Here is a 26,472-nt window from a genome sequence, read left to right as displayed (position 1 = left end):
TTTTTTTTCTTATTTAAGTGGGCGAAAAAATATATGTATATTATAATTTTAATAATATAGATAGTGCTTTTTGTTTCTCATTTAAGTTTTTTTCTTTTTTTTTTTTTTGTCTCGCTTTATTTCTTTATTTTTGTTTTAACTTGATTTCTTGACTGGAAAAAGTGGACCCTTCCCTCCTCCCTCTCTTCCTACGGATCTGTTTGTGCTATATATTCCAGCTGATCCTGAATATCCGTGGCACGAATTTCTTATATCCGTGACATGCATACGTATACTGTATATCGAAAATCTTGGGTCGAAAGTCGGTAGGAATGGGGATATCGTATGTGACTAATGCGGAAGTGTAGAGCTTTTAATATGTTTGTTTAGCTTTATTTTTGATTTTTCCCTTTTGTTGCCAAAAGCCAATGGTCTTGTAGAACATATTCATAACCATGTGACTTCATAATATGGGTATCAATTTTCTAAGCTAGATTCATATGTTTGCTCATGTTAAATGTGATTACATCGCTAAGGTTCAGCGTGCTTTGGAGTTAGCTTCTTTTTAAGTTTCAGTAAAGTGGATATTTTATAAATGATTATGAGGAAATGGAAGATATGCGATAACGGAAGAAGATGAAAGTTATTTTTCAGTAGCTTTCAAAAAATCGCATGTGTTCTTGCATTTATTATTTTAAATGGTGACTCACACCGGCAAACAGGTGTATGTAATTTTTTTTTTCTTTTTTTTCCGTACTATGTTTTATTTGCATGAAAGGTGATTTGAGCGTATGTTATCCTCATCCCAGTATATTTTACGGATTTAACCTTTGTTGTTCTCGTTAGTTATAGATTATACTTTTATTCCACGCACGACGTAAGCTTTGCAATATCGCTTTCACGTTTACCACATTAGGATGAACACAAATAATATGAATTATGTATATGTTTCTTCACAATAGCCTTTGGTTCTTCAACTGTAGTAGTTCATATAGTCATATTATTACCTACTGTCATTAATGCTTACAGATTGGTTCTGAATGTTACACCAAGGAAGCAAATATATCGAGATCTGAAAATGTGGAGGGATGAAAGTGGCTACTAGACACGTAGATAAGATTTTTGATATCTGATAGTAAAAATATCCCGAGAAGTGATTCGACTTTCCCAAAACATATCACAGTAAAGTAAATTAATTGGTGACAAGTTTCAATCAACAATGGAAATCAACAGTTGATAAAACTCATATTTCAAGATAATATTCATTTAGCGATGAATTTGAAACAATTTAAATAATTTGAAACAATGTTCATTAACCAGTTTCAAAATGTAGAGATAATGTACAACATGAAGTTTTGTTACTGATACTGAGTGTGCAACATTTACAATAAAAAAAAGTTGTTAAAAAAAAACTGTTACTCTATTGTAAAAAGTTATGACCTACCCTTCACAAAGCCATGTTGCCCCTCTCATACAGTGTCATATTTTTATCCACTCTTCCACGAATTCTCTTTTTAACCAAAGTTTCCAGTACTTTTACCACCATGCTTGAAATACTGATTGGTCGATAATTTGCTACTGCAGTCTTAGAAACTCCTGTATGCAAGGGAATTACTTTGCCCTCTTTCCATTCCCTTGGAACTCTACCAAAGCTGAGACTTAAATTAAAGACCATTGCTAGTCAGAGGCATTACATTTTCCCTTGCACATTCTCCAAAACCCTGATATCCCATTTTATCCCACAGCTGTATTTATATTGAGATTCTGCAATATCCTAAGAACCTCCAATTCATCCATCTCTGTTCTCATATCAGTGTCTGTCATATATGTTAAAGCAGTAACCTCACTTTTATATACACTTGCAAAGTGCTCACTCAGTAACCCAACTATTTTATCTGCTTCTGTCTCCTCGTGACCATCATCACTCATTAAGGTTAATCCATAGTCATTCTTCCTCTTACTTTCCACATTACGAAAGAACTCTTTGAATTTCCTTTGGCCTGCTCATCTAGATTTTTCTCATAATTTGGCTTTGCCTTCCTTGCCATGCAAGTCATCTTTCTCGTTATATACCCTCTACAGCATTTTCTTCTGCAGCTTGTATAATAATATTACCCATCCTTAAGTATACAATATAGTACATACCTTAAGTATACAATTTAATATTGCTTCCTCTAGATGACCTTTAACTATATCCCATGCATTACTAACATCCTTATCCTGCAGTTTTTTATGCCATGGCACTGATTTAAACTTGTCACAATCACCTGCCTTGTAGTTCCACATATGTCCCTTCTTGACAGAATATTCCTCATGTTTTACCATCTACTAAGTCAAGACCTTATGGTCCCTTTCACCAATTGGTGGCAATGTTGTCGTTGTCAGTTTGGTTATGGATGGCGATTGATTCTATAACCAGGTAAAATTCTCTCCCACTCCAAACCATCACGTGCTGCTGTAAGTAATTATCTCTTAGTAGGTGTATAAATTCTGTTTCCTTCCTGACATGATCTTTCATCCTTGCAGTCTATATCTCCATAGTTGAAGTCCCCCATAATAATCACTTGACCTATGGAACTCCCTGGCTTGTAGCCAATGTATATTTTGTTTTACTGGCCTTAATCTTGCATCAGACTGCTTCAAATGAACGGCCACCCTCCCACCTATCTCTTATTCTTTTTGGCTGCTATCGTCAGCAGTACTCCCCCCCCCTCCCATCTTCTCTATCTTCCCTATAAATACTAATCCCTTCACATTCTATCCCTGTAACTACATCATTTGCAGTTCGCCAAGTCTCTCTAATGCCTATAACTTTTGGTGAGGTTGCACTAACCATGCCCAAAACTCCTCCCTCTTGTTTCTGATATTTCTGGCATTAGTATATAGAAACTGAAGCATCCATTTAGGCCCCCAACCACTTTTTCTTTCTGAATTGACTACCCTATTCAATATTTTTGCTTGAGAGACTAGATTCCTCACTTGGGTCATTCTCACACTCACTTGCTTGATGGCTGCCTTCACAGAAACTCGCTTCCATCCTAATTGATTAGGTTTCCCTGAATTTGTACTTCAGCATGCTTGCTGAACAAAGCTCTCTAGACACCTAATACCGAAACCATTTAGATGCATGCAGTCCATAAGCAGTATACAGATCCCTCTTTGCATGAAACACAGATCCACAAATCCTGCATCATTCCTTTTGTACAATCTATGTATATACTCATTGGCTATCAATTCCTTCCTCCTCAGTTCTTCTATCATAGCATGGTAGGAAACTTATAATCTTCACCTTCTCGCTCTTCAGTTTTACCTCTTCTAATAACTCCTTTACATTCCCCTCCCTCTTAGAATACTTCTTGCCTCTCAAATCATTTGTACCAACCAAGACAATCATTTCCTTCAACTTACCTTTTTGCATCTTATGGCATGGCTAATATCGTGAATTGCACCCGGAAGACACTATTTTGTCACATACTTTCATTAAGGACTCCCCTGATCATTGAGTCTCCATACAAAAAATTAATGCCAGCAACACTCAGGGTTCCCAAGTCGTTACCCTCCCATGTACTAACTGGGCTCAGGTTTGTTTAACTTCAGTGATCAGACAATAACTGGATCTTTCAAAATGATCTGGCTGCTGACAAAAGAAGTTCCCTGTGCTTGTCCATGACTGAAAGGACCTAAATTGCAAATCCTCTTGATCTTGAATAGGAGGGGAGGAATATGATTGAGACGTATGAGTTAGTCAGAGATAGTTATCAGGTTAACATGGAGAGAGCTTGGTTAATGGAATGCATTGTATGAGTGTGTTTCGAACATGGACACATTGAATTATTTTAAAGCACAGTTGGATGAGCTTTGTGTGTGTTTTTCCAATGATTAGTTTCTGACTCTATGGCAGACATATGTTAATAATAATTTTTATTCTTAAAATGTGCTTTAGTGATTCAGTATGACTTGTTTGAATTAGTGGCTTGTTTGTGTAGTTAAGTTTCACAAAACATAAGAATTAATGCTAGTGAATCTATTTCAAATGAAGACAAAACTAGTGAACTTCCAAAATTTACAGATTTGAATATTAAATTTTGCATCATTGAGCAAGCTGGAAAATTTAAACATAACTATTATAGTATAGCTTCAATCTTCTAATACAATGTAATGGGTAATTTTGTTTATGTTAATTAGATTTCATTTTTTGAAAATCTTTCCTAAACAAATACTTTTATTATTATAATTATCTGAGACCTCCAGAGAGTCAAGGACTCATCGAGCGAGGCTATAAATCACCCATATCATACCTTCCCTTAAACTGATTCACTCTAGATGCACTCACTACCCTTAAAGGAAAATTATTCCACTCACTCACTGCTCTCTGGGAAAAAACCTAGTTCTTACCCCTTTCTTGACTGCAAATAAATTTAACTTCCATGAATGACCCCATGTTCTCTCCCCACCTTCCATATAATGAAAAATTTCATCAGTTGATATCCTATAACACCCATTCAAAAGTTTATAGACCTCTATCATATCATCCCTCTTTCTCCTGTTAACCAGAGTCTGCAATCCACATACTTGCAATCTGTCCTCATTATTCTCTGAGTTGTATTTGTAACTTTTGCTATGTGACCTTTGAACTTTAAATTCCTATCCACCAATACTCCAAGATCCCCTGCCTGCCAAGTGGTTAGTGTATCTGCTCTCCAGCCAAAAGGCTGTGGGTTCGAATCCCACCATGGGCATGGATGTGTAATTGTCTGTGAAAATACTAGTGGTAGTGGTCGGCAGTAGATGGCTTTGGTGTAGGTGATGAAGGTAGTTGCGTTTGGTGGAGACAGAGTTGTAGAGTAGGTGCCCTCCCCCGATGAGTCTTCGGACTCCCTGGAGGTGTCGCATAATAATAAAAAATCTAAATCCCATAATCCAGATATAATCTTTGTAACTGTTCTTTGCACCCTTTCCACAGTTCTTTATTCCCTTGTACCTGGGAGACCAAATCTGCACACAGTAATTCAGGTGTGGTCTTATCCAAGCCTTATAAAGCGGCAAAATGACTTCCTTATCCTTACATTTTAAGGGTTCGCTTCAACATTGCAATTATCCTCCGAGTTGTATTTGCAACTTTTGCTATGTGACCTTTGAACTTTAAATTCCTTCTTATCCACCAATACTCCAAGATTCCTTGCCTCTTCAGTTTCTTGTAGCATAACCCTGCTAATATAATATGCCGCTGGAACTCTAATTACTCCAAAGTGCATAACTTTACACTTACTAACATTAAATTGACAGCCATTTTTGTTTGCCCAAATTTCCAGTGTATTCAAATCATTTTGTAATTGCTGAATATCAGTAGCATCTCTGATTGCCCTGCCTATCTTCATATCATCGGCAAACAATTGCGCATCTGTTGTTAGATCCTCCCTGATGTCATTAATGTATAGATTTAACAATAATGGCCCAAGGACTGAACCCTGAGATACACCACTGGTCACCTTCAATCTGGCAGATTCACACCCGCTCGCTGTATACCACTTTTTGATATCTGTGTGTCAACCATTCCCTGATCCAAGTTAAGAGTTTATATTCCAATCCCATATTCTCCAGTTTATGCAACAGTCTTTCTTGTGGTATCCTATCAAATGCTTTAGAAAAATCCAACATTATCATAGAGTCTAACAGATAAGCTTAGGTGTTGATGGTTATTCATGACTTATTTTTCACGGTATTAACAACACCACACACACACACACACACACACACACACACTTTTATCACAAAGATGTGTTATTAACACATATAAGCGTTAATAAAACATCTTTGTGATAAGAGTGTGTGTGGTGTTGTTAATACCCTGAAAAAGTCATGAATTATCATAGTATATCCATTCCATTTATCCAAGTCAGCTGTAACATTGTTATAAACTATGAGCAAATTGCTCATAAACATGACCTTCCTTTAGTAAACCTATGGTGTTCCTTGCAGAGTAATTTTCAATGGATATCTAAACAGATATTTCTCTTTTAAGTTTATTGTTAAATTTTTTACTTTTTAATGTTTAAATGAAAGTGTAATTTATAGTTGTTTGCCTTAACACATTTTCCTGAAAAAGTCAAGTTCATGAAAGCATTAATTTGAACATCTTATGGGGGGGGGAGGAGTATCTTCTTCTCTTCTGTCTAAGACGGGTTGAGTCTTCTCTATTCCTTGCTGTTCGAAAAAGTTCCTTATATGTTCTGCATCCGAGATGTTCTTTATTAATTTTAGCCAGGTAATAATTCTTGGTCTTCCGGATCTTCTTTTTTCAGTTGGAAAAGTATTGATTAGGACGTTAGGAAGTCTGTCTGCGTCCATGCATACAGTGTGGCCAAACCATCTCAGTTGTTGTTTTCTAATTTTTTGTATTATTGTTTTTTTATACTATAATTCTTGTCTGACTGTGATGTTTGTTTTCTTTTCTATCCAACTTGTTCTATTTATTTTTCTTAAGCATTTCAAATGCCAGCAGTTTTTTCTCCTCTCTTTTCTTAACTGTCCACGCTTCTGCTCCATAGGTGACTGTTGGTATAATTATTTCTTCATATAATTTGATTTTGGCTTGCTTAGATATCTTGTTTGTTTTCCAGATTTTCTCTAATTTTCCCATGGTGGTCCATCCCATTGCTATTCTGTGTTTGATTGTTTTGAGTTCATCTGTTGTTTCTTTTAGTTTTGATCCAAGGTATATGAAGTTGTCTACTTGTTCTATTTGTTCTCTGTTTAGGGTGGCTGAGATGGTAGTTCCATTCCTCCCTATTTTCATCACTTTTTGTCTTTTGTATATTTATTTTCATATCAGGTTTCGTTTAGCTTGTTTATCAACTTTTGTAGTTCATTTGGGGTTCTTGCAATAAGCACGAGATCATCCGCATATTTGCTATTATGTTTAAACCATTGCCCTTGATTCCAGGCTCATTGTCTGTTGCCTTCTTTACAACTTCTAGATATATGTTGAATAAGCATGGGGATAATAGGCATCCTTGCATTACTCCTTTTTGGATCTCTATGGGTTCTGTTGTGAGTGTGTCCTTTTTAATTATTGCATTTGTCTTAGAGTAATATTTTATCAGAAGCTGTATTATATATTTGTCTATGCTTTTTCTAGTAGAATTTTAAGGATTTCTCTGTTGATGCTATCGAAAGCTTGTTTAAAGTCCACAAAACAACAATATAGTTCTTTATGGTCTTCCTAGCTGAACTCTGTTAGTTGGTGCAATGTGAAAATTTGTTCTATTGTTGAATAGTTTCTTCAGAAACCAGCTTGTTCTATGCTTATCATTTCTTCATAGGTGTTTTTTAATCTATTTTGTATAATTCTTACGAATATTTCATAGGTGTGGGAGAGTAAATTGATTGGTCTGTAATTTCTGCAGTCTCTTTTGTCTCCTTTCTTGTATATTGGAATGATCTTTCCAGTTCTCCAGTCATCTGGGATCTCTCCTGTTTGTAGTATTTTATTGAATAGGGTTGTTAAATATTCTATTGTTATGCTGCTTCCATATGACCACAGTTCAGTAGGGATAGTATATCAGTGCCTGGTGCTTTATTGTTTTTCATCTGTTTTATTGTGTATCTAACTTGTAAAATTTTTGGGTGGTTATTATTTTCTTCTATTGTTGGCATTGTAGTTTTGTTTCTTTGGTGGAAGATAGTCTTAAATTGGTTTGACCAGATTTTTCTTATATCTTCAATATTCCTGGTTTCAGTCATCTTGTTGTTTATCATCATTACTGCTTTTTCTGAGAATTCCTTTGTAATTTCTCTTACAGTATCATGGAAGACTTTTTGGTTGTTTTGTTGGTATGCTTCTTGGCATTTCTTAGCTTTTTCTTCTAACCATTTTTCTTTGGAATTTTTGCATAGGTTATCAACTTTATTTTTTAGTGCTCTGTATTTTTCTCTATTCTCTTCATTGTTTTGTTGGGTTATCCACTGTTTTTTTTATTTTGGGTTTGGTACCTATAGTGCCTTCTGCAATTGATAACACTGTTTCTTTTCCTTCTTCTCAGTATTTTCTGCTGTTCTGGAAGATGGAGGGTTTTAATTTCAAGCAGTTAATATTTTGTGGTCAGTGTTGAAATTAAAACTTCTTAATGTTTGTACATTATTTACTGATCTTTTCCATTGTTTGTTTATGATGATATAGTCTGTGCAGTTCTTTATATTACCATCTGGGGATGTCCATGTATATTTATTATTAGGGCGTTGATAGAACAATGTGTTTGTAATCATTTGCTTTACAGAAGTGGAGTAATTGTTCTCCTCTGTCGTTAAGCTCTCCATATCCAAATTTCCCATCACATCTTTTTTTGTCTGCTGTGAACTGTCCTATTTTAGCATTAAAATCTCCCATCACTATCATCAGTTCTCTATTTTTGGGATTATCTATTTCCTGTTGTAGTTCTTCATAGAAATTTTCTATTTCTTCCTCTGAATGGTTACTGTCTGGTGCATATATTTTAATTGTTTGACCCTTTTCTTTTGCTTGAAGTTTGACTGTGATTATTCTAGGAGACGCTGGTTTTATTTCGATTACTGAGTGTGTAAGTTTCTTTTCAATTAATAATTCAACTCCTTCTCTGTGTATGTTATCTTTTCTTCCTGAAAAGTATAGTCTTCCTTCTGGTAAATCTTTGAATCTATCTCTGCACCAATGTGTCTCTGATAAACCTAAAATACTCCATTTTTTTTTTTTTTTTTTTTTCCTGGACTAATTGCAATTTTCCAGGTTGGTATAGTGATCTTATGTTGAGGGTAGCTGCATGTTTGACGTCCTTGGCTGACCACATTGCTGATTTCTCACCTACTCTGTGGTCTCCGAGTAGGTGTGTCGGCTGTCCCGTACGCAGTAGCACTATCTCAATTTGTAGACTTTCTCCGGCTCATGAAAGTTACTGGCATAATAATGTAGCCAGCTTGCCATGCTTCTGCTACATTCTTTGGTCCATGGCTTTTTATTCTTTATTCAGAGCAACCCGTTTGGGTTTCCCCCATCTGCCACCTGGGGGATGCGCCTGGTAGGAGTGTGGTCTCCCCCAAGAAAGTATCACAAAATTCAAATTACTGTGATGTACAGGGTGTCCACAAATGTTTACCCTTATTATGATATATTATAACTCTTCAGTGGATACTTGAAAGAACACAAAGTTAGACTTCAGTGCATAACAATTATTAAAAATTTTAAATTATTAAATTTCAATTTTAAAATTTAAATTATTTTATTGTTTCTGCTAGCCACAGAACACTTTGGGCTTTTTCCTGTACTGAAACCATTTTTAAAGAAAATCAGCAGCAGCTCTCCTGGTGGCAAAAGCGGTATACTGAAGATACCAGTATGGGAAACTTTGAGTGCCCAAGTTTACCTGCAACAAAATTTATTCAGTTAGTTTCATTGTTAAAATATTATAGCCAGTTGAAATCAGGGTCAACATTTGTGGACACCCTGTATTTTTAGTCCCAGTTAATCACAATAAGTGGACACCCACTCTACTATATTTCAAATTTGAAATAAAATAACATTTCCAAAATTAATTGGTTTGCTGAGAATATAGCATACTTCGAATTTTGAGGTATGGCAATTTTTTCGATATGAAATGAGTAAGTTTTTACTGAATAAATTAGAGAAGAATAGGGAATTGATGTTATTTGACATTAACAAATTAATGCCTTAGGATTCACAGTGCTCATTTAGTGTGATTCTTTTTAATATTAGTAAAACCTAAATTGTTAGAGTTCGGAGAACTAAGCTTTGCTAATTCTAAATATTAAATTAGTATTGTTATTACCTCTTCATCTCCATAGAGTCTCAAGACTCATCATAAAAGGTCCTACACTGACATTTATTTGCACAATACCTATCTTATTTCTCTCTCTGTTTAAACCCATTCACTGACAGTGCACTCACCAACAGGAATAGAAGTAGCAGGGTACAGCATTTTTCGACAGGATAGGAAGGGAAAGGTGGTGGTGGTGACATACTGCTTATGATAAGTGACGACTTATGTCCTCTAAGAGTGTAGGTTTTGGAAGACACTAATGATTTTGAAAGCATATGGTGTGAGCAGGGCCGTGCCAACCCGAGGGTGCAACATTGATAGGGCAGCATTTTATGTAGCTAATATCTAATTTTGATTATACAATGCAGTATTAGGGGTGGCCGATAAAAGTTTGCACCCGGGTGGCAAATACCCTTGGCATGCCCCTGGGTGTGAGGCAGAGATAGGCAAGATGGGATATTTAGTGGGATGTTGGGACATACCAAGGAGCACAGAAGGTGGGGACCAGGAGATGTTTAGACAGTTGAGCTTGGCAAGTGCAAGAAGAATGATTGTTATAGGAGATTTTAACTACAGCAGTATAAATAGGGAAGAGGAAGATGCATGTAGCAATAAGGGAATGGAATTTCTAGAATTCTTGAGGGACAAATGCCTTAGGCAACATGCAATAGAAGGAACAAGAGGTTCAAGAGTTCTGAATTTTGTCATAGCATCTGAAGAATTGATAATAATTGAGATGACATCTCTCCCACCAGTCGGAGAGAGTGACCATGTGCTTTTTTGACTTGGAAGATGAATAGACATGCAGGAGTATCAAAGAGATGGGAACATATGTGGAATTATAAGGAGAGAGTGACCATGTGCTTTTTTGACTTGGAAGATGAATAGACATGCAGGAGTATCAAAGAGATGGGAACATATGTGGAATTATAAGGCAGGTGATTATAATAGTCTTAGACATCAACTTGGGGAAGTTTCATGGAGGGAGGAATTGGAAGGCCGGGATATCATTAGTACTTGGGAAATTGCGAAGGAATATTTGTTAGCAGCAATAGTAAGCTGTATTCCACAAGTGAAGAAGAGGACACAATTTGGAGTAAAGTGGATGACAAACAATATTAAAAAGGAACTGCATGTGAAGAAGAAGCTATGGAAGAGATATAAGGAGAAAGGCAAAGACCAGATGCATGAAGAATATAAGACACAGGCCAGGAGAGTGACTAGAATGGTATGGAAGGCAAAACTGGAATAGGAGAAGAGATTGGCCCTAAGATCCAAAGAAAATCCTAGGGAATTTTTTAGCTATGTGGCCAGTAGGAGGAGAAATGATTGTGGAAGAATGACGTTGTGGGATAAAAATGGGAATAGAGTGACTGATGCTGATGACATAGTGGAATTGTTTAATGAACACTTTATTGGAGTATTTCATCCTGGAGGAGTAAATTTTAATACTAGAGGGATAGGGTAGGTTCGAGGTTTAGAGGTGCAGGAGGAGAGCTTGTTCCAAATACTGAGTACTCTGGATGTCAGTAAAGCTGTGGGACTGGATGGTATTTCATTACGAGTTTTGAGAGAATATGCTAAGGAACTGACAGCTCCTTTAACCTGGCTTTTCAATGAAAGTTTGGCTACGGGAATGAAAGAAAGGTAAGATAGTGCCATTGCATAAGGGTGGTAGCAGACTGCAAGTGTCTAATTATAGGCCAGTTTGTGTGTCATCAGTAGTTAGTTAGATCTTGGAGGAAGTAGTGCAGGACTGTATACAGCATTGGGCAGATGAGAGTAATATAAGAGTCAACATGGATTTGTGAAGGGGTGCTCTTGTTTTATTAATATGCTAGCCTTTTATTATAAAGTTACAAGAGCAGTAGATGAGGGAAAGGCATATATTGCCATTTTCTTGGATTTAGCGAAGGCATTTGACAGGGTGCCACATGATAAGCTGGGTCCCACAGGGCTCAGTACTGGGACCTATATTGTTTAACCATTATATGAATGACATTGTCAGCGGATTGCAGAGGGATATTCAGTTGTTTGCGGATGAGGTGAAGCTGGGAAGGGTTATTAGTAATAGTGCAAATGTGGTAGTCCTGCAAGAGGATATGAATAAGCCAGACCAATGGGCAGATGAATGGGGATGTCAGTTTACTGCAGCAAAATGTAAGGTCTTGAGGTTTGGAACACGTCGATGGGATGCTGCATACTCTATTAGAGGAGCTATACTGGAGGAAGTAGGGAAGACAAGAGATTTGGGGTTGATGATTGATAGAAACCTGAAGTTTAGGGGACATATTGCAAAGGTGGTGAAGGTAACACAGAGGATTGCTGCAATAATGAGAAGGACACTGACCTGCAGAGATAAGAGTTGTCATTCCGTTCTATAAGATGACCCTGATCAGACCACACTAAGACTATTGTTCTCAGATTTGGTCCCCAGGATTTGAAGGAGATAAATTAACTGTGGAAAGGGTAAAGGCAGATAACAAAGACAGTTTCAGTACTGTACAATGTTAGTTTTGAGGATCGGTTGAGGGAATGTTGACTGCAGAGTTTAGTGGATGGAAGAACGAGAGGTAATATGATTGACACTTTTAAACTGTTGAGAGGCGGTTACAGGGTTGATGCTTGGAAGTTTTTTCGCTTGGTTGAACAGCGGGAAGGAGTGATGAAGGAGTGGTTTCTTTGCATGGAGGGTGGTTGAAACGTGGAATGCATTGGCAGATAGAGTTGTGAGAGCGAGAAACGGTCAATGAGTTTAAGGAGTGGTATGATAGACTTTGTGTTTTCTAGTAGAAACCTCCCACAATGTGTCTTGATAGACTTATGTTTCCTAGGAAGGGCCTCCCATAATGAGTCTTTTAACTCCTTGGAGGCCTAAATAATAATAATAATTTGTTCACCACCCTTCAAGGAAATGGAATTGTTGTCACCAATTAGTTTTGTTCAATGAAGATGCCTTGTGATGTATTGTGGGAGCATGCAAGTCTTGTATCTCTTAGTATAAATCTCCCAAGTGACTTGCTTATTTTATTTCTATCTTATCTTCTCCCCCTTTTTTTTCTGTGAAGCAAATTGGGGTTGGCTCCCTATTGATGCGACCTCAAAATTTTCCACCTGCAAACTATTAGTCATAATGTTTCTATCATATCCCCTCTTCTCTGCCTATCAACCAACCTGTGCAATCCACAAGCTCTCAATCTATCAATATAGGGAGCATTTTTTACATCACTCGCCAACTTAGTCACTCTCCTCTGAAACCTCTCCAAAACCTCCTCATCTCCAAGGAATCCAGGTGACCAGACTTGAGCACAGTAATCCAAATGTGGAAGTATCAATGTCTTATAAAGGGGAATAATGACCTCTTTATCTCTGGATGTTAATGTGCTCTTTAATAACCAATGTGTTGCTAATAATCTTTAATTCTTGTTTAAGAGCTTGTTGATTAGAGCAAATTGTTATAGCTCTGTTTTTAAGGGTGCTAATGACTCCAAATTTTTGCGATGGGTGGTGATATGAGTTAGCATGTATATATAGGCCAGTATAGCATCGGTTTACGGTAGTGAAGGATAGATTGCCTGATCCAAGAACGGGAGCAAGTTCTGATTTTCAATTTCAATAGTAAATTGTATGCGTTCATGTTGCTTGTTCAGGTGGCTGAGGAATGTGTTTAAAGTTTGTCGACCGTGTGTCCAAATAACGAAAATATCAACTTATCGCAGCCACCCTATATGTTTTAGAGGAAAGGAATCAAGAGCATGTTGCTCAAAAGCTTCCATATAAAAGTTAGCATTTGGGGGAGGGGGGATAGTGGCGAGCCCATGGCCGTACCTTCGTTTTGTAGGTAAAATTTATTTTGCCACACAAAGTAACCGGAATGTAGTAGGTGGACAAAGAGGGCCATAATGTCGGGCAGAAATTTCTTCTGTAGGAGAAGAATTGTGTTACTGATTGGGACGTTTGTGAAAAGGGCAGAAACATCAAAACTGATTAATAAATCATCTTTGCTGAGTGTTATGTTTATAATTTTGTTTATTAAGTGTTGTGTGTTCTTTATACTATTAATGCTATTTTATTTATACATTAATACAAAAATACTATTAATAAAGTTCTTCATAAAACTTCATCAAAAAAGAATATAGATTACAGACCATACCCCCAAAAAAAATCAATAGAATCCTACACCATCGTAATCTCAATGCCACTTTTAAACCACCTATTAAATTAAAAAACATATTCAACTTCTCTAAGGATCCTCTTCTCCCATTGGCACATCCTGGAGTTTATTGCATCTACTGCACCTGTAACTTACCTTATATTGAAACTGGACGTACAATCCCTATACGTCAAAAAGAACACAAAAGACTCATTAGATATAACAATTTTGGTGAAGCAGGCCTCTCAGATCACGCTCTCAACACCCTACATCAAATTGATTGGAAAAGTGCCTGCTCTTTACATCACACAAGATCCTGGTATGAAAGAAAATTTAAAGAAGCCTGTGAAATTCTGATTAACAACCCTAATTTCAACAATAATGGTGGCATAAAAATTCCAAGAATTTGAATGGCACATATTCAGCCTACTTAGTATCTAGCATACTTGAGGATTTTAAGCAATTCAGCTTTTATTGGAAACTATTGCATACCAATTGGCTGAAATTTATATGTATAATCACAGTTTTTATTATTATTTTATTTATTTTTATTTTTAATTTATATATATATAAATTAAAACAGGGATACACAGCGTGAGAAAGGTGGATGCTCCAAGAGGAGGTGAGAGAATGTGTAGGCAGGAAAGTAATGGGATGATCAGGGATCAAAAGGAAACAGATGGAATTGCAAAGGGTTCTAAAATGAAGAAGCAGAAAGGGAAATGGCCCCAGTCCAGCATGGAGAGATCACATCGAGTGAGTGGTATCAGTGGAACTAGCTGTAGATCCAGAAATGAGTTGTTGTGTTTGTATACCAATGCTAGAAGTATAAGAAACAAGGCGGATGAAATGGTTGCACTAATTGCGTCTGTGCACCCAGAGATTGTCGGAATAAGTGAGACATGGTTAGATGAGGATGACATCCTGACAGGAATAGAGATGGAAAGGTATGATGTGTTTCGTGAGGATAGAAGGGGTAAAAAGGGAGGGGGAGTGCTATTGATGATAGAGAAAGAGTTATGTCCATACAAGGTAGAGATGCAAGGGGGAAATGGGGCCAGTGGTTTTGAGGCAGTATGGTGTGAGATAGAGGTGAATAGAATCAAATACTTGGTGGGATGTTGTTATAGACCTGGTAATGTGGATGGTGGTGATAGTGAAATGTATAGTCAAATAAGCCAAGCAAATAAGAAAAGGGTGATCATTATGGGTGATTTTAATTATGGCAATATAGACTGGAATGAAGAGATGGCAACTGGAAGTAAAGAAAATGAGTTTCTTGAGTTTTTGAGGGATAACTACCTCAGACAGTATGTAACAGAGGGCACAAGAGGATTAAGGGTCTTGGATTTGGTCATCTCATCGGAGGATGTAATTATCAATGAGGTATCAAATCATCCACCAATTGGTGAAAGTGACCATGAGGTGATTACTTGGGTGGTTGCCAGCAGTGCAAGGACCCCTGTGAAAAAAGGGTATATGTGGAACTACAAGGGGGGTGATTATGAAGAGCTCAGGAGACAGCTTGCAGGTGTAGCATGGAATGAGGAGTTAGCTGGAAAAGAGATCAATGCAGCTTGGGGGATTTTCAAAAAATATTTAGTGGATGCAATGTCTAAATGTATACCACGGGTGAGAAGGTTAAATAAGTTAGGTGTGAGATGGATGAATAAAGAGATTAAGCATGCAATACAGAGAAAAAGGGCATTGTGGAGGCAGCATAAGAGAAGTGGAAGTAACCAATTTCATGAGTTCTACAAAGACCAGGCAAGGAGAGTGACTTGGTTGGTGAGAGTAGCTAAAGAGAGGTATGAACAGCAGTTAGCTAATGAAGCTAAAAAGAATCCTAGGGAGTTCTTTCGATATGTAGCCAGCAAAAGAAAGAATGATTATGGAAGGATGACATTGATTGGAGGAAATGGTATAAAGACAGCTGTTGCAGAATATGTGGTGGAGATACTTAATGAGCAGTTCATAAAGATCTTTCAATCTTGTGAATGTGACTTCATGGAGAGATTAAGAGCAGTTGATGATGGGGAGGAGAGACTGACTGTAAGTGAGCAAGAGGTGTTTGGGGAGTTGAGTAAACTAGATGTAAATAAGGCTGTGGGACTTGATAATATATCACCACGTATTCTGAAGGAATGTGCCAGAGAGTTGACACCTGCGTTGACATATTTTTTTAATACGAGTCTTGCACTTGGTCAAGTCCCTAAAGAGTGGAAGGAGGGCAAGATTGTGCCACTTCATAAAGGAGGTGATCGAACTCAAGCATCAAACTATAGGCCTATCTGTGTATCGGGTGTTGTGGTTAAGTTGTTGGAGAAGCTTGTGAGAGCTAGAATCCAGAGTTGGGTTGACAACAATGGTATAATCTTTGATGGACAGCATGGATTTGCTAAAGGGAGGTCGTGTTTTAGTAATCTACTTACTTATTACAATAAAGTGACTGCTTCCTTGGACAGAGGAGAAGGATACACAGTAATATACTTGGATTTCGCAAAAGCTTTTGATAGAGTGCCTCATGATAAGTTGACAGTCAAACTAGAGCAGATGGGGTTGGATATTAGATTAGTGCATTGGATTGGAGACTGGCTATCTGATAGGTATCAACAAGTTGTGTATGGGGGTGCAATATCCAGGAAAAGGAAAGTCACTAGTGGAGTGCCTCAGGGATCTGTTTTAGGGCCATTACTATTTAACTTGTATATTAATGATATTGGCGAAGATTTGGATGGAGATATTCAGTTGTTTGCAGATGATGCAAAGTTGGGAAGAACCATAAAGAGTAGTGAAGATGTTGTGGCCTTGCAAGAAGACTTGAATAAATTGAGTGATTGGGCAAGCAAATGGGGGTGTGAGTTCAATGTTGCAAAATGTAAGGTTTTAAAATTTGGAAAACAAAGATGGGATGCAGAATTTATGCTTGGTGAGAATATATTGTTGGAGGTGGAGGAAATAAGAGATCTGGGAGTGATAGTGGATAAGGATCTAAAATTTAGGGGACACATCGCCAAAATTGTGAAGACAACACAAAGACTTCTGGGAATGATGAGGAGGACACTGACGTGTAGAAGTAGGGAGATTCTTGTTCCATTGTATAAGGCTTTGATTAGGCCACACATGGACTATTGTGCCCAGATTTGGTCACCTGGTTTTCAGAAGGATGAAGAGATGTTGGAAAGGGTCCAAAGGCGACTGACTAAGGTAGTTTCTGACCTCTGGAATGTCGAGTATGAGGAAAGATTGAAAAGATGTAATTTGCAGAGTCTAGTGGAGAGAAGGAAGAGGGGAGATATGATAGAGACCTACAAGTTGGTAAGGGGTTGTTATAGGATCAATGGTGGAGAGGTTCTACATAGAATAGTGGGAGATCAGGGGAGAACCAGAGGTCATCCCTGGAAACTGTATAAAGAGGGTGTGAGTAGGGGAGTGAGAGGCAGGTTTTTTTCGTGCAGAGTTGTGAATGATTGGAATGCCTTGCCTGAGAGTGTGGTGTCTGCAAGGAGTTTGAATGTGTTTAAGACCCGGTATGATGAGATGTGTGTGAGATAAAAGGACCTCCTAGATGAGTCTTTGACTCCATGAGGTCTTGTTTAATAATAATAATAATAATAATAATAATAATAATAGGACTCTAGCTTTGATGCAGTAAAGGTTTTTTTTTTTTTTCACCAGAGATCAGGCCAATAATTGTTGTAATGGTTGGTCAATAACTTTACCAAATCATGTAGATTGTAGTGCAGCTTATTTCTTTGTATATATGTGTATGATAACCTTGATATGGAGGCCGAAATGTTGAGTGTTCATTTTGGTTTATATTAAACTAAAGTTGTATTCTAACACTGTAGTTGTCTTCATAATTTTCCATAATGTATTCTGATCACCATGTAAGCATGAAAGAAAGGATTAAGTATTAATGGATATAGATAGGACTTACAGTGTATGTGTTCTAAGAAGAAAGTGAAATGGATTGATAAAATATATATATCCTTTCAGAACAAATTTCTGTTATGAGAGAGTTTAAAGAATGTGCAAATTAATATTGTGTGGCACCTAGAATTCAAATCGAGGAATAAACTATACAGAGTGAAGAAAAAAGAACAAAAATTCTGTTGTTAAAAGCAGAATTTTGATATAATAAACTAAGGGACTTACATAGAAAAATCCTGTATGTTGAAGTTATGCCATTTAAGTTCAATGTACATGCTATAAATATAATTTTTTCATAAAACCCCAGTTTTTAATGCATTTTTTGAAAATTATGGAGACAACTACTGTGTTTGAATAAAAACTTTAGTTTAATATAACTAAAATATAGTTTTTAACAGTTTTTAACATAATGATTTAAAAAAAAAAGTATAATAATATATTATGTTGCAAAATATTGTTAAGAAAATGCACATCTACACTGGCATAGGTTTGAATTATGACCACCTTCATCCATAGTGGAACATCCACATAGTATGCATTGTAGTACTAGTGGTGCATTATCATAGCACAGTTGAACATATGGTTGTGCAAACCATAAAATTTCAGTTATGAGAAAAGAACATCATTTCAGTTATGTATGGCACAACAGAATTCTGCCATCGAGATGAAACTACCTCTCGCCAATGAAGCCAGGAGATAAGATGTACAGATTATTATCAACTGTGAAAATGGGTGTTTCCACAATTAACATTAGAATACAACACAGAGTACATTAACAGTATCTGTATAATAATGTACTAACACTCCCTTGTATGGGATTTCTTTGCTGAAGGTTCACAAGACAATCTTTTCTCAAGATCATTGTCAAAAACTGCAGCTGTAGTGTCAGCAGTTTTTGATAATGATCCCTTGGATATCATTACAGGAGTGGAAAATGATATCTTAGTCTGAGTCATGGGTTCTGCTGTACTACATGAAAGATCCATGTTCAAGGGATCTGCCATAAGCTGAAAGCATATCTTAACAACAACCCTTAGCAGATCACATGTATACTCTTAGGCTGCAGCTTTTCCAAGATAGATATGCGTTTTCTCTTAAGGTGATAATGTCATCAGGCCATGCAGTAACATGGAATTGGTTCACTTATAACCCTTCTTGAATGACTTGAAAATTAACAGATTCTTTGAGATGTATTGAAATGTGTTGTCACACACTGTGCTCACCATTCAAGTTTAATGCACATGCAGCCAGGGATGCTCTGTAGATATCATGACTACAGATGTCTGTCATCATTAAGCATGCAGTAACATGGAAGTGGTTCAATTTGGAATTTGCAATCCAATCTTGAATGGATTGCAAATTAACAGATTCTTTGAGATGTTTTGGAATGTGTTACCACACCCTGTGCTCTCCACTATTTAAGGACTGGGATGCTTTGTAGATATCACGACTACAGATGTTTGTCATTATTAAGCATGTAGCAGATTTAGTAATATATTGGAATATATTTATGTGAAAGTTGGCCTAATACAGTATTTAGCAAGTTTTCATAATTGTTATTTCAGTATATGTAATATGTCACTCTTTGAAGTATGTTTGGGTAGCGTTCATTAAATATGGAACACTGTCTCGGTGAATCTATGAACTTGTTTAGCTTCACTAAAGCTAATTTGCTATAGGTTTCACAAAGCTTTTTTATATAGGGTTGATAGTGATGAAAAAATAGCACAGTTTTTATAAGGAAACTATCATTATGGCTGATTGCACATAATCGAGTAATTTTTCAACTTTTATTAACCACACAATAAACCTATTATGTAATGAACTTCTTCAGTACTTAATTATTTAAGATGACTGGCACATAGTTAGTAATACTGTTCTTTAATACGAGGGTGGTCTGAAAATTTCTCAGCCTTGACCATAAATGTCATTACTATTGGCAAGATTTTTTTTTTTCTGAGTTGGTACATCTGTCATAAGCATCCATGTGAAATTGCAAGTCATTCTATCAAGTAGTTTGTTTTTTACAACTGTCTGAAGCAAAAGTGTTGTCTGTATCCCTTGAAATGGATAAAATTGAGTATTGTGCAGTTATAAAATTCTTTGTAAAAGAAGGTTTAACACCAAAAAACTTCATTAGAAGTTTATAAAAGTTTATGGGCACCCTTCTCCATCATTTTCGACAACTAAGAAATGGGCTGCCGAGTTTAAACGTGGCCGTACCAGCCTTGAAGATGATCCACATGAAGGATCCAAAAAGTGTAACAACACAAGAAATCATTGATCAAGTGCATGATATGGTATTGGATGACCAGTGAGTGAAATTTCTGAGACTATGGGCATTTCAAAAGAATGTGTAGGATATATTTTGCATGAAGAATTGCAAATAAAAAACCTTTGTGCGAGATGTGTGCTGCACTTGCTCACAGCAGATCAAAAATGCACTCGCATGAAACTCTTTGAACAATTCTTGGAGCATTTTAACAAGAATAAAACTGATTTTGTGCATTGATTTATTACTATGGATTTATGGATTTACCATTACACACCAGAACCCAAATAGTAGTCAAAACAGTCGACAGAAGCTGGTTGTTCAGCACCAAAGAAGACAATCTGTTCCATCAGCAGGAAAGGTCATGGCATCTGTGTTTTAGGATGCTAAAGGCATTTTGTTTATTAATCATCTTGAAAAGGGTAAAACAATAACCGGGGAACATTATTCTGATCTTTTAACCAGACTAGATGAAAAAATTCATTAGAAAAGACCTGGTTTGCAGAAGAAAAAAAAAATCATCTTTCATAAGGACAATGCACTTGAATACAAAGGCGTTTTGACAATGGGAAAATTAAGGGATCTGCACTATGAATTGTTGGAACATCCACCCTATTCCCCAGATTTGGTTCCCTCTGACTTCTATCTCTTCCCCAAACTAAAACTCTTCCTTGTTGGTCAGTGTTTTTCTTTGAATCAAGAAATGATTGCAATTGTAGAGGGGTATTTTGCAGATCTAACCGAGAACCACTACAGGGATGGGATAATGGCACTGGAGCATCACTGGAATAAATGTATTAGTCTTAAGGGAGATTATGTTGAAAAATAAAAATAATTTTGAAATTTTTAAATTAGTTTTTTCATTGTTAGGCCGAGAACTTTTCAGACCACCCTCATATATCACTTATTAATTTAAAAGAAAAAAATAAAGAAAATACCACAAAGGAATAAGTTTAAGTAATAGACATGTTTATAGGATTATTTTATAAGCAGGTGTTTACATTTTTGAATTAGATTTACTTTTTTCATTTCAGCCATTTTGATATATGCAAAAATATGAAGTTTTATTAAAAAGAAGATGAGTTGTCATAAAAGAACATGTAGTGCTTCCAATCAAGAACAGTTAGGCACTGACCAACAGAGGAATGCTAAAGAAGGATTTGAAACAGGTTTTGCTTTCTTATTTTTTATTAATAGATAATTGTTTTGCTCAATAATTTTTATTTCATATAATCTATCACATAGTACTGTCATAGTATTCTATAAGGATACATAAGGATCTGTCAGGGTATATATATCAGTCACGTGCCATTGTTTTTCCTTAATGATCGATATTAAATGCATCTGTATTTTCTGCAATGCTTCAATGATTTCTGTTTTTAAGTGCATACCCAAATGTGTGGATATACTTGGATCAGACTTTTACGATATGTTTGTATGTATGATTTTAAAACAACAAAAAAATAAAGTTTCTGATTTAATGTTTAAATTTCTTTATACAATTTTTCCAAGATGATGTAAATTTTCTGTATTGTTTAATGAAAACAGTATAAAACTAAGAAACAAATGAATATTTCAGGACATTCTTGAATCTAAAGTAATTACAGGTGCAATCTTGAAATTGAGTATATGGTTAGAAATACAAGTAGAACTTGAATATTTCCTGCAGATGGTTAGTCTGAGAGTATGGGTGAGTCACATTGTTTACAATCTGGAATCATTCATGCTGTATTCACTCCTATCTCAGTATCTCCCATAATGCAAAACACATCTTGTGGATATGTATAATGTTATGCATTAAGGGGAAGGCCACTCCCCAGATTAGTTTAGACCTTTATTGAGGTCTCTTCAGTGGGAGCCAGGCTCTGAAGTGGAGATACCAGGCAGAAGCAATGGCAGGTCATCTTTACCTATAGGAGTTGCCAAAAGGTGTGCCACCTTTTTATTAAATAAATTACTCTGGATTTAGAGAAAGATGTTGAAAGTTTATTTTTCACTTGGTTAGACTATAACCTTGGCTACGAGTTGCATGGTGTTGCACTACCTTACCCCAGTCCTGAAGATATTTTCAGGTGCAAACTTTGTTTGCTCACACTTGGATAAAGGATTAAACTAAATTTATTACAGATAGGTCAAAGGAGCTGTCATTTCTTTAGCACATTCTCTCAAAACTCGTGGTGAAATACTATCCAGTCCCACAGCTTTATGGACATCCAAAGTACTCAGTATTTGGAACAAGTTCTCCTCCTGTAGCTCTAAACCTCGAACCTACCCTATCCCTCTAGTATTAAAATTTACTCCTCCAGGATGAAATATTCCAATAAAGTGTTCATTGAACAATTCCACTATGTCCTCTGAATCAGTCACTCTATTCCCATTTTTATCTCACAATGTCATTCTTCCACCATCATTTCTTCTCCCACTGCCACATAGCTAAAAAAATTCCCTAGGATTTTATTTGAATCTTAGGGCCAATCTCCTCTCATATTCCAGTTTTGCCTTCCTTATCATACTAGTCACTCTCCTGGCCTGTGTCTTATATTCTTCATGCATCTGCTCTTCATCTGTCTCCTTATCTCTTCCATTGCTTCTTCTTCACATTTAGTTCCTGTTTAATTGCATCCTCTTCTTCACTTGTGGAATACAGGTTGCTATTGCTGCTAACAAATATTCCTTCACAATTTCCCAAGCACTAATGATATCCCAGCCTTCCAATTCCTCCCTCCATGAAATTTTCCCAAGTTGATGTCTAAGACTATTATAATCACCTGCCTTATACCACATATGTTCCTATCTCTTTGATACTTCTGCATGTTTATTCATCTTCCAAGTCAAAAAAACCACATGATCACTCTCCAACTGGTGGGAGAGAGGCCATCTCAGTTATTATCAACTCTTCTGATGCTATGACCAAATCCATAACTCTTGAACCTCTTGTCCCTCAAGAATTCTAGAAATTCCATTCCCTTATTGCTACATGCATCTTTCTCTCCCCAATTTATACTATTAAAATCTCCTATAACAATTATTCTTCTTGCACTTGCCAAGCTCAAAAGTCTAAATATGTCCTGGTCCCTACCTTCTGTGCACCTTGGTTTGTAGCAACACCCCACTAAATATCTTGTCTTGCCCACCTCTACCTCACACCATATACTTTCAAAATAATTATTGTCACTGCCTTCCAAAGCCTCCACTCTCAGAGGACATAAGTCATCACTTATCATAAGCAGCACTCCACCACCATGCTTTCCCTTTCTATTCTGCTGAAAAACTGTACCCTGCTACTTTTATTCCTGTTATTATATCCTCTTCTGCCAACCACGTCTCTGTGATCCTAATAGTCTTTGGCCAGGCTGATGATATCAGCGCCACCAATTTCTCTCCTTTATTCCGGATACTCCTGGCATTAGTGTAAAGCATAAAAATGCCACTGTTTCTATATTGAACATTATCCTTCTAGACTCCACTCGGCTCAGCATTACCTCACGTCATCCCTCTTCTCCCAAGTACCCATTCTCACAAGAGGCTACCCCTGCTACCATCCAACCTGAACATTTTAGTTTCTCTGCATTGACACACCCATTTGTTCAGAACAGCAATCTCTCCAGATGCCACATCCTTCCTCATTCAAATGCAAGCAGTCCCTCAAATGCCCTCCAAGCATCCACATATTCCAATCCTCTCTTTTGACACATTCTGGCTATTATATTATTCAATATTTCTGCTCGTCTGCTCAGCTAGTCACAACCATACCTAGGCAATACGCACACTATCTTTCCTTTCTGTGTCTTCTTTCATACAATCTCAAACAAGAATCTCGTATCTCTTGCTGCCCAATTTACATTACCTTTCAAGTCATTTGTTCCTACCATCACAATCATCTCGTCCACCCTTTCACCCCTCTTAATTGCTATAGCCACATTTTCTATCGTTCTTCCAGGCAAAGAATCAAAATTTCCAGACAAACAAAATTTTTAATAATAATAATATTATTATTATTATTATTATTTTACATCTCCAGGGAGTCCATGTACTCATTGAGGGAGAGCATCTGCTATTACAACTCTGTTCTCGCCATTCAGTCACCAGCTGACCGCAGCTACACTAGTGACATCTATCGTCAACCACTACTTGTATTTTCACAGACAATCGCAAACATCCATATCCATGGTGGGATTTGAACACGCAGTCTTTTGACTGGAGAGCGGATACACTGTCTACTCAGCCAACCAGGCCGGCTATTTCTTAATTTTTTTTTTTAAATATTTTTTCAAAAATATTTCGTATATGGGAAATATCTCTTTTTTTTTTTTTTTTTTTTTTTTTTCCCACATATATTCACAATAAATAACTTTCTTCTTGTTTGTGTAGCTTTCTCAGTGAGAGGGTGCAGCATCATGTCCTTCCATTTCTCTCTATTGGTGGCTTTCCTTTTTGTTTCTGCATAGCTGTGTAATCCTGTCCATGATCTTATATCTTCAAACCATGTCCTTCGTTTTTTGCTTTTTGATCCTTTTCCCATAATTTTTTCTTCTAAAACTGTTAGTATCCTCTGTCCTGCTGAACCTCTCAGTACATGTCCTGTCAATCTCATCATCGACAATTCATCGCGGGACAATTCATTGCAAGAAAATTCATCGTGGAGAAAATTCAATGTGAGGAAAATTACTCGCAAGAAAATTCATCCCAGATATATGTGAAAAAAAATTTCCCATATAAGAAATATTTTTAAAAAATTTAAGATATATTTTATATATTATTTAATATTTCGATTATATGTAGCTTTTTAAAAAAATTTTATTCAGTATAAAGTTATTCTTTATACCGAATGACAACAGATAATGGCCTTTGAAATGTGGTGCTACAGGAGAGCTCTGAAATTCTGTCCATGAGATTTTTTGATTTTTAGTTGAGACTTTACACAATCCTTTTGTCAAATAGAAACTTGTCAGCAATATCTTTGCCTTTTCAAGCAGATTCTGTGACAGTTACCGATTGCATGGCCCATCAATTCTGATTTATCTATTCCATGGAAATGGATAAGTTTTTTTAATGTTTATGGTTCTTCTAGTCCCTTTAAAAAAGAAATATTGCTGGATAATGCTATTCGTGTATGCAAAGAAGAGGGAGATGGATGTTACATTCCTTGACAAAATAAAGAAAGGAAGTAATTCTACTTTCAGTCAAGAAAGTGGCTTGCCAGTAATTGTTTTAAAGTTAAAAGCCCAGCTTTAGTTAAGGTAATTTATTTTGTACCTACACATATGGTTAATGTTCTCGGAGCAACTTTATGATTAAAGTTCCATAAACCCTATCAATATTGGGCTAGGGTTATACAGAATTGGAAAAAAAGAAAGAAAACATTGGGGACAGAGGAAGGAATAAGTATTTTACTTTTTTTTTCATGACTTATTTTTAAAAAATTTTTTTGCTACTGCATTAAGTTACATTACAACATACTGTAGAATTTTTATTGAATGACCACTTGAACAAAAAATGATTACTGTAGAGATAGGCTACTTTGAGCATATTAACAAATAACTTATCAGATCAATTTCAGATTTATTAATTCCAGCACTTTTCATATACATATTCTAGAGCAGTGGTCACCAAAGTGGTCGATATCGACCCCCAGGGGTCGATATAACATTGTTAGAGGTCGATAGAAAAATATAAGACATCATTGTATGGGTAATATTTAATTTGGTTAACTTGGATTACCTCCACCCTGAATGACAACGCAATTAAGTGTGAATCGTGGGAACAGTGACATGAATAGGACCTCTAAGATGGAGCAAGGTCATGAAAATAGTTACCGAGGGCAGTCATGTAGGCCAAAATGATGTGTTTACCAATAAACGGATGTCCATGGTTCCCACCTGTGGTAGTACATCCTATATATACCTATAGGAAGATTGTATTATTATTATTTTGTTATCTAAATTAAATTTTATATTTTATATATTATTTATCCCTCCTATCAAATATGTAATGTTAAGAAGGACATCAAAAACGTATCCCTTTGATATTAAGCCAATATAATAATATATACTATATTATACATACAAGAAACACTGTAACTATAAAATAAACAATCTAAAAACTCACATAAGCGTCCTTTTTGCTTGTCCTGTCATAATTACGTAATAATAGTAAAATAGAGGGGATCGATAAAAAGTAGAAACTCTTGAAGGGGTCGACGGTCAAAAAGTTTGACGACCCCTGTTCTAGAGGATGTAGATCAGATAGTAATTGTAACTAGTTCTGTAAATACTGACACCAGTGAACATAATGGAAATATTCTGACTGTACAGAACTATTATCAG

The 26,472-nt window shown here is 36.4% G+C and overlaps 1 protein-coding gene across 5 annotated transcripts in view; it reads left to right on the top strand.

The window, feature by feature from the left end:
- Nucleotides 1-321: 321 nt before the first annotated feature.
- The window catches only part of TBC1D5 (TBC1 domain family member 5), a 495,953-nt gene continuing 469,802 nt past the window's right edge, over nucleotides 322-26,472 (top strand). For 4 of the 5 annotated variants that reach the window (XM_090408923.1, XM_090408922.1, XM_090408921.1 and 1 more), the window contains exons 1-2: nucleotides 342-703; nucleotides 21,181-21,315. In XM_090408923.1, coding sequence (XP_090265049.1) covers nucleotides 21,225-21,315 — 91 coding nt within the window. In that variant the 5' untranslated portion in view covers nucleotides 342-703; nucleotides 21,181-21,224. Of the gene's footprint in view, nucleotides 704-21,180; nucleotides 21,316-26,472 lie in introns of all 5 variants that reach the window. The other variant, XM_090408920.1, reaches the window with a different exon arrangement.

The sequence above is a fragment of the Typopeltis vanoorti genome, chromosome 19 (assembly GCF_054136105.1).
Source record: "Typopeltis vanoorti isolate ZY-2024b chromosome 19, IOZ_Tvanoo_1.0, whole genome shotgun sequence".
NCBI lineage: Eukaryota > Metazoa > Arthropoda > Arachnida > Uropygi > Thelyphonidae > Typopeltis > Typopeltis vanoorti.
The sequence above is the reverse complement of the archived record's forward strand: the minus strand, read 5'-3'. Positions and strand labels throughout refer to the sequence as shown.